The sequence below is a fragment of the Silurus aristotelis genome, assembly GCF_946808225.1.
Source record: "Silurus aristotelis genome assembly, chromosome: 8".
NCBI lineage: Eukaryota > Metazoa > Chordata > Actinopteri > Siluriformes > Siluridae > Silurus > Silurus aristotelis.
Window position 1 is genome coordinate 30,933,054 of NC_139581.1, and position 8,297 is coordinate 30,941,350.

At 42.6% G+C, this 8,297-nt stretch overlaps 1 protein-coding gene across 1 annotated transcript in view; it reads left to right on the forward strand.

The window, feature by feature from the left end:
- The window catches only part of stard10 (StAR related lipid transfer domain containing 10), an 18,099-nt gene extending 15,530 nt beyond the window's left edge, over positions 1–2,569 (forward strand). The window contains exons 5-6 of the mRNA XM_083549138.1: positions 1,062–1,114; positions 1,921–2,569. Coding sequence (XP_083405264.1) covers positions 1,062–1,114; positions 1,921–2,139 — 272 coding nt within the window. The 3' untranslated portion in view covers positions 2,140–2,569. The remainder of the gene's footprint in view (positions 1–1,061; positions 1,115–1,920) is intronic.
- Positions 2,570–8,297: the final 5,728 nt, after the last annotated feature.

Here is an 8,297-nt window from a genome sequence, read left to right on the forward strand (position 1 = left end):
ATCACTGCTTTGATGACACAAGGGTTTTAACTGAAACATCACACTGTGTAACATAAAGGGGTGGAGCTGGGTTTGGCTATAGAGCTGAGGGTGTGGCTATATAATAAAGGGGTGTGGCTGTAGAGCTAAGGGGCATGGCTATAGAATAGAGGGTGTGGCTATATAGCTGAGGGGTGTGGCTTAAACGAAATAGATATTTGTAGATGTGTTTGTTTTATGAGACGTTTTAGGGCCAATATTGGATAAAAAAGAAAATTGGAAGGGGAGAGGAATTTCCGAGTTTAAAACTCAAAATTGTTAAGTTGTAAAAAAAAAGAAAAAACTCAAATTTACAAGATAAACTTTTTTTTTTGTTAAAATTTTGTAAACTTGGAAAATGTTACGGATTTGTGTTTTTTTTTTTCTATCAAGGAGGAAAGCTGCATGTACACTTAAACTTTAAGGTTGGAAAGATGGCACTTGTTTTGCGTTATGCCTGGAGTGGAAGATCTAATCAAACTTTACTTTTCCCTTGGATTTCCAATTCCCGTGCTATTTTTAGCAAAGAATCGCCAGATTTGAAAACCCCACCCCCACCCCAATTATTATAATTTTTTAGTCCTTTAAAATGTTAAAATTGTATATTTGCTGTAATACGCTGTCATATTATAAACGATTTTCTTCCGTGATAGAAAACCCCCACAACCCCCACATTTCAAACACAAAACTGTTAAAGTTTATTTCTTACTTGTGGGTTTTTTTGTAAGTTTTAACCTTTAACTGTTTTTTTTCCTTCCAACTTAAAAATTTGGAGTTTAAACTCAAAAATTCATTTTCCCCCTCCCTTTCTCCCTCTCCCTCTCCCTCACTCCTCTCTCCCCTTCCAATTCTCTTTTTTTTTTTCATATTGGCCCTAATACACTGCCATATAGTTTACTATTAAATCTGATGCATCAAATGACTAAATATTATCAATTAAAACTGAGTCTCTCTCTCTCTCTCTCTCTCTCTCTCTCTCTCTCTCTCTCTCTCTCTCTCTCTCTCTCTCTCTCTCTCTCTCTCTCTCTCTCTCTCTCTTTTAGGTTCTCTTCCTAAGTGGGTGGTAAATAAGTCTTCCCAGCTTTTGGCTCCTAAAGTGGGTAGTGTTTATGCTGTGTGTGTGTGTGTGTGTGTGTGTGTGTGTGTGTATATATATATACTCATTTACATTATGACAGTTTAAATAAAGATATAATGTGTATGCCCTGCCCTGTGTGTGTGTGTGTGTGTGTGTGTGTGTGTGTGTGTGTGTACTCATTTACATTATGACAGTTTAAATAAAGATATAATGTGTATGCCCTGCCCTGTGTGTGTGTGTGTGTGTGTGTGTGTGTGTGTACTCATTTACATTATGACAGTTTAAGTAAAGATATAATGTGTATGCCATGCACTGTGTGTGTGTGTGTGTGTGTGTGTGTGTGTGTGTGTACTCATTTACATTATGACAGTTTAAATAAAGATATAATGTGTATGCCCTGCCCTGTGTGTGTGTGTGTGTGTGTGTGTGTGTGTGTGTACTCATTTACATTATGACAGTTTAAGTAAAGATATAATGTGTATGCCATGCACTGTGTGTGTGTGTGTGTGTGTGTGTGTGTGTGTGTGTGTGTGTGTGTGTGTGTGTACTCATTTACATTATGACAGTTTAAATAAAGATATAATGTGTATGCCCTGCCCTGTGTGTGTGTGTGTGTGTGTGTGTGTGTGTGTGTGTGTGTACTCATTTACATTATGACAGTTTAAGTAAAGATATAATGTGTATGCCATGCACTGTGTGTGTGTGTGTGTGTGTGTGTGTGTGTGTGTGTGTACTCATTTACATTATGACAGTTTAAGTAAAGATATAATGTGTATGCCATGCACTGTGTGTGTGTGTGTGTGTGTGTGTGTGTGTGTGTGCAGGCGATGAAGCGTATAGCACGGGCATGTGTGAAGTACGCTGAGTGGAAGCAGAAGCACAGTCCAGGCTTTAAGCCGTGGCTTTACCCTGAGCAGAGCCGCCTGAGCAGCATGGCGCTGTCTGAGCTCTCACTGCAACATGCCGACTCACTCGAGAACATCGACGAGAGCACGCTGAGCGAGAGCAAGGACGAGCGTGCTGAACACAGTGATGATGACTGAAACCCAAACACACACACACACACACACACACACACACACACACACACGTAGCATCAAGGACACTAAACATGACACAGTAATGTACACTGGGGTCAAGGTGTAGATTATATATTATCAATGCAGAGTAGGAGAAGGACATCACACACACACACACACACACACACACACACACGTAATGGTGACCACTGCCAACTTCTTCTCAGAAGAAAGTGTCCTTCACTCCATTTCACATCATTCTTTTGTTGGATAAGGAATCTTCCCCTGTTACCATCTGTACTATGACACACACACACACACACACACACACACACACACACACACACACACACACACACACACACACACACACACACCCCAACCCAAACCCAGAGTTTCTCTTCTGTTATGGTGCCACAATAAAATAATGGATTTCTGTCCACAGTTTTGGCAACTTGTGTGTGTGTCTATTTATTTTAGTTCAGGTTTGTGTGTGTGTGTGTGTGTGTGTGTGTGTGTGTGTGTGTGTGTGTGGTGTGTGTGTGTGTGTGTGTGTGTGTGTGTGTGGTCATCTTAGGTACATGTTTAAGGATGCTTAATGGAATGTCATACACACACACGTAATGGTGACCACTGCCAACTTCTTCTCAGAAGAAAGTGTCCTTCACTCCATTTCCCATCATTCTTTTGTTGGATGAGAATTCTTCCCCTGTTACCATCTGTACTATGACACACACACACGCACGCGCGCGTTTCAGATCTCTGTGTGACACTACTCTGGTGTCCTTAACGTAGCTAGTTGTCATGGCAACCCTCTGGCCTCTGCATGAGCAGCGTAGGAAGCGCCGATTTAGCAGATGATGAGAGAGAGTGTGTGAGTGTGAGAGAGCACCATCATGGTAATGCTTCATGGGAAATCCAGCAGGTGCTTTAACACACACACACAGATGATGTGGGGTGTGTGTGTGTGTGTGTGTGTGTGTGTGTGTACCTGCAGTGCAAAATCTAAATCCACACTCATTAAAGCCAGTGCTGTTCATATCTCACTCTCTCACACTCACACACACACATATGGTCTACTCTGACATCATTTGTGTTTGCTGAGCTGGATCCTGTGTAAACCACCAGCTCTCTCTCTCTCTCTCTCTCTTTCTCTTACTCTCTCTCTCTCTCTCTCTCTCTCTCTCACACTCACTCACACACTCACTCACACACACACACACACACACATAGAAAAGGAAAAACACTTGGTCAGGCAGTACAGTGGAGATCACGTCTGTCTTTAAATGTGTAGATGATGATGGTTACTGGAGTTTGTTTGTGTTGTGTGTGTGTGTGGCTTGTGTAACAGTGTGTAGTGTGTGTGTGTAGCTTGTGTAACAGTGTGTAGTGTGTGTGTGTAGCTTGTGTAACAGTGTGTAGTGTGTGTGTAGCTTGTGTAACAGTGTGTAGTGTGTGTGTGTGTAGCTTGTGTAACTGTGTGTGTGTGTGTGTGTGTGTGGCTTGTGTAACAGTGTGTGTGGCTTGTGTAACAGTGTAGTGTGTGTGTGTGTGTGTGTGTAGCTTGTGTAACAGTGTGTAGTGTGTGTGTGTAGCTTGTGTAACAGTGTGTAGTGTGTGTGTAGCTTGTGTAACTGTGTGTGTGTGTGTGTGTGTGTGTGTGTTTGTGTGTGTGTGTGGGGCTTGTGTAACAGTGTATAGTGTAACAGTAGCCACGTTTACATGTGTAATGTTTTTGTCATTCCGATTAAAAGATTTGGGGCTGTTTACACGAGACCTTCTCTGATCCGACGCGGTGTTTACAGGAGACCTTTTCTAATCAGACGCGGTGTTTAAACGAGACCTTCTCTAATCCGACGCGGTGTTTACAGGAGACCTTTTCTAATCAGACGCGGTGTTTAAACGAGACCTTCTCTAATCCGACGCGGTGTTTACACGAGACCTTCTCTGATCCGACGCGGTGTTTACACGAGACCTTTTCTGATCAGACGCGGTGTTTAAACGAGACCTTTCTGATCAGACGCGGTGTTTAAACGAGACCTTTTCTGATCAGACGCGGTGTTTAAACGAGACCTTTCTGATCAGACGCGGTGTTTAAACGAGACCTTTTCTGATCAGACGCGGTGTTTAAACGAGACCTTTTCTGATCAGACGCGGTGTTTAAACGAGACCTTTTCTGATCAGACGCGGTGTTTAAACGAGACCTTCTCTGATCAGACGCGGTGTTTAAACGAGACCTTTTCTGATCAGACGCGGTGTTTAAACGAGACCTTCTCTGATCCGACGCGGTGTTTACACGAGACCTTCTCTGATCCGACGCGGTGTTTACACGAGACCTTTTCTGATCAGACGCGGTGTTTAAACGAGACCTTTTCTGATCAGACGCGGTGTTTAAACGAGACCTTTTCTGATCAGACGCGGTGTTTAAACGAGACCTTTTCTGATCAGACGCGGTGTTTAAACGAGACCTTTTCTGATCAGACGCGGTGTTTAAACGAGACCTTTTCTGATCAGACGCGGTGTTTAAACGAGACCTTTTCTGATCAGACGCGGTGTTTAAACGAGACCTTCTCTGATCAGACGCGGTGTTTAAACGAGACCTTTTCTGATCAGACGCGGTGTTTAAACGAGACCTTCTCTGATCAGACGCGGTGTTTAAACGAGACCTTCTCTGATCAGACGCGGTGTTTAAACGAGACCTTTTCTGATCAGACGCGGTGTTTACACGAGACCTTTTCTGATCCGACGCGGTGTTTAAACGAGACCTTCTCTGATCCGACGCGGTGTTTACACGAGACCTTCTCTGATCCGACGCGGTGTTTACACGAGACCTTCTCTGATCCGACGCGGTGTTTACACGAGACCTTCTCTGATCCGACGCGGTGTTTACACGTGCCCACACTTTCAATCGGAATGATTTTGTGACATGTGCACATTAGTCTCTGTCCTGTTTGCTGCAACAGTTTGTGTGATAGAAGAGTAACATAAACGCATGTAGGACGTTTTGGAGACAAGGTGAGGGAGGTGAGATTGAGATGGTTTGGACATGTGCAGAGGAGGGACATGGGGAATATCAGTAGGAGAATGCTGAGGATGGAGACACCAGGAAGGAGGAAAAGAGCCAAGGAGGAGGTTTATGGATGTGGTGAGGGAAGACATGCAGGTAGTTGGTGTGAAAGGGGCAGATTTAGAGGACAGGGGGGTATGGAGACGGATGATCCGCTGTGGCGCCCCCTAATGGGAGAAGCTGAAAGAAAAAGACGACTATTGCTGGAAGGTCTGAGGAAAGTTTTTGGTGGCACTGCATCTACACAGAGCATCTCATCAGTTCTCCTTCCTCTGAAAGCAGAAGCATGTGGATGAAGGTCTGTAGTGAGGACTGGTTTGAGCAGGTGGTATTGCTGGAGTTTAGTGAGCTGGAATGGTAACTAAAAAATTGAAAGTCTTCCACGTGTTTCGGATTTGTTCGACGATGCGGTCTGCTGCAGCTTCTTTACATTTTTCACAAACTGTTCTGAACGATTCCATATTTCGAACCTTCCTGCCATCCAGCCGCTGAATTATAATTAGTTCCTTCAGTGGATTTGATAAATGTGTTGTTTCAGTGAAACTCCAGTTTGATTTTGCCGCTGCCATTTTGCTTTTTGATGACCCCTGACCTCTTGAAGTGATGGCGGAGACACAAAGTAATCGGTTTAACCGTTTACATGGCAGAATTGTAAAAAGAAGGGTTTATCTCACCCTCTCAAACCCATTACAATCTCAATCTCATTACATCTCCAGGATTGTCTCCCTCTAGTGGCGCTCTGATGAGTTTCAGTGAAATAAATAAATTCTCAGAATCAGAAATAACTTTATTACCAAGTACACTTACACACACAGGGACTTTACAGTTCAGACATCATGTAACCGAATAGTAACACAGACAGTTAAATAATGCACAATATACAGAGTTAAATTGAAACAACAGTTACAGTTATCGCATGAAAACTTTATTAGTTCTGTGAATTAGCTCTACCTGGAACCTTTAATCTAAAGAACTCGATCACGCTACACAATTAATATCTACTTTAAACTGATATGTGGATTTTCAAAATTGTACATTAATAGTGAAGAATCTAAATTATGAAAGAACACATCTGGAAACAAAAACATGTTAAAGAACCCAGAATATGTTTTATATTTGAAACATGTATTTATATGCTTTGATACTTGGCGAAACTAATGACGTTCTTTCTCATCAGATTCACGAGGTGTCACCTGGAATGGGTTTCAGGTCACAGGTGAGTCTGATCAGGAGTTTATTTGGGACATTTCTTACCTTCTTAATGTGCTTTAGAGCATTAGTTGTGTTGTGCAGAGGAAAGTGTGAGTACAGAGTCAATATCACTATTAGTGCTTCTTCAGCTACTGTTCAAATCCAGATTACAGGAAACACTCAGTTAAAAAAAGAGAAAAGATCCATCATTAGTGAAGAAATAAAGGTCAGTCAATCCCAAACATCTCAAGAACTTTAAATATATATAAGTTAATATTTTAGGAAATGAACAGAAGAGAATTTGAATGACATTAGTATCTAAAACACAATCAATTCTTCTTTACTTGCACATGGATTTCGAAGGAACTCAGCAGGTAGGTTGCAAATATCTTGACAGGCTCGATGATGTTGAGATCAGGACTTCTGTGGAGAACAAAGCTATTACTTCTTCTCTAGATAGATCTTAATGACATTGGCTGTGTGTTTGGGGTCATGGTCCTGCTGCAAAATTAATATCAAGAATTCCAGAATTCTGTATTCACTTTGTCTTTAACTGAGTGACAATTAGAGCTCGGCAGATATTTCACCAAAACACACAATATCTTTAAGTATTTACATAAATAAATCTAGAATGTATATAATGTTATTATCGCTATGTGATGATGATGATGATGATGATGATGATGATGATGATGATGTCACATGGTGGAAACCCTATAAAGTGTTTATAACAATAAACAGTCGAATAATGAAAAAGAAATTGGAGGTTAGAAGAGAAAGCAGTACCGATGGAGAGATTATTTGTAGCACTGTTAATGTGTTGTGGTGTTTATGGTGTTGTTTGTGTATTTGTGTTGTGAAGTTGTGTGTTTGGCTGCCTTTTATTTTTTCTGCACTTTTCTGATGGAAAAACAACAAAGCTGCCTCTGTCTGAGACTGAAGCAGTCACGTGACCGGGCTACTGCGGACGTCTTCCTTTTGCACACACACACACACACACACACACACACACACACACACACACACACACACACACACACACACACACACACACACACACAAGGGTGGGAAGAAAAGAGTAAGAGAGGGGGAGTAGTGAGAGGTAGAGGAAGGGAGTGAGAGAAAGAGAGAGAGAGAGAGAGAGGGGGGGGGGGTAGGGAGAAGTAGAGGAAGTGGGGGAGAGAGAGTGAGAGAGAGAAGTAGGGAGAGAAAGAAGTAGAGGGAGATAGATAAAGGCAGAGAGGTAGGGGGAGAGAGAGAGAGAGAGAGAGAGAGAGAGAGAGAGAGAGAGAGAGAGAGACAGAAGTAGAGAGAGGGAGAGGGAGAAAGAGAGAGAGAGAGAGGTAGAGAGAGAGGGAGAGGGAGAAAGAGAGAGAGAGAGATGTAGAGAGAGAGAGAGAGAGAGAGAGAGAGAGAGAGAGCAAGAAAACAGTAGAGAGAGAGAGGTAGAGAGAGAGAGAGGTAGAGAGAGAGAGAGGTAGGGAGAGGTAGAGAGAGAAGTAAAGAGAGAGAGAGAGAGAGAGAGAGAGAGAGAGAGAGAGAGAGCAAGAGAGAAGTATAGAGAGAGAGAAGTAGAGAGAGAAGTAGAGGGGTAGAGAGAGAGAGGTAGAGAGAGAGAGAGAGAGGTAGGGAGAGAGAGGTAGAGAGAGAGAGAGAGAGGTAGGGAAAGAGAGAGAAGTAGAGAGAGAAGGAGAGAGAGAGAGCAAGAGAGAAGTATAGAGAGAGAGAAATAGAGAGAGAAGTAGAAGTAGAGAGAGAGAAGTAGAGAGAGCAAGAGAGAGAGACAGAGAGAGAGAGAGAAGTAGACAGAGAGAAGGAGAGAGAGAGAGAGAGAGAGAAAAGTAGAGAGAGAGAGAGAGAGAGAGAGAAGTAGAGAGAGAGAGAGAGAAAGAGAGAAGTATAGAGAGAGAGAGAGAGAGAGAGA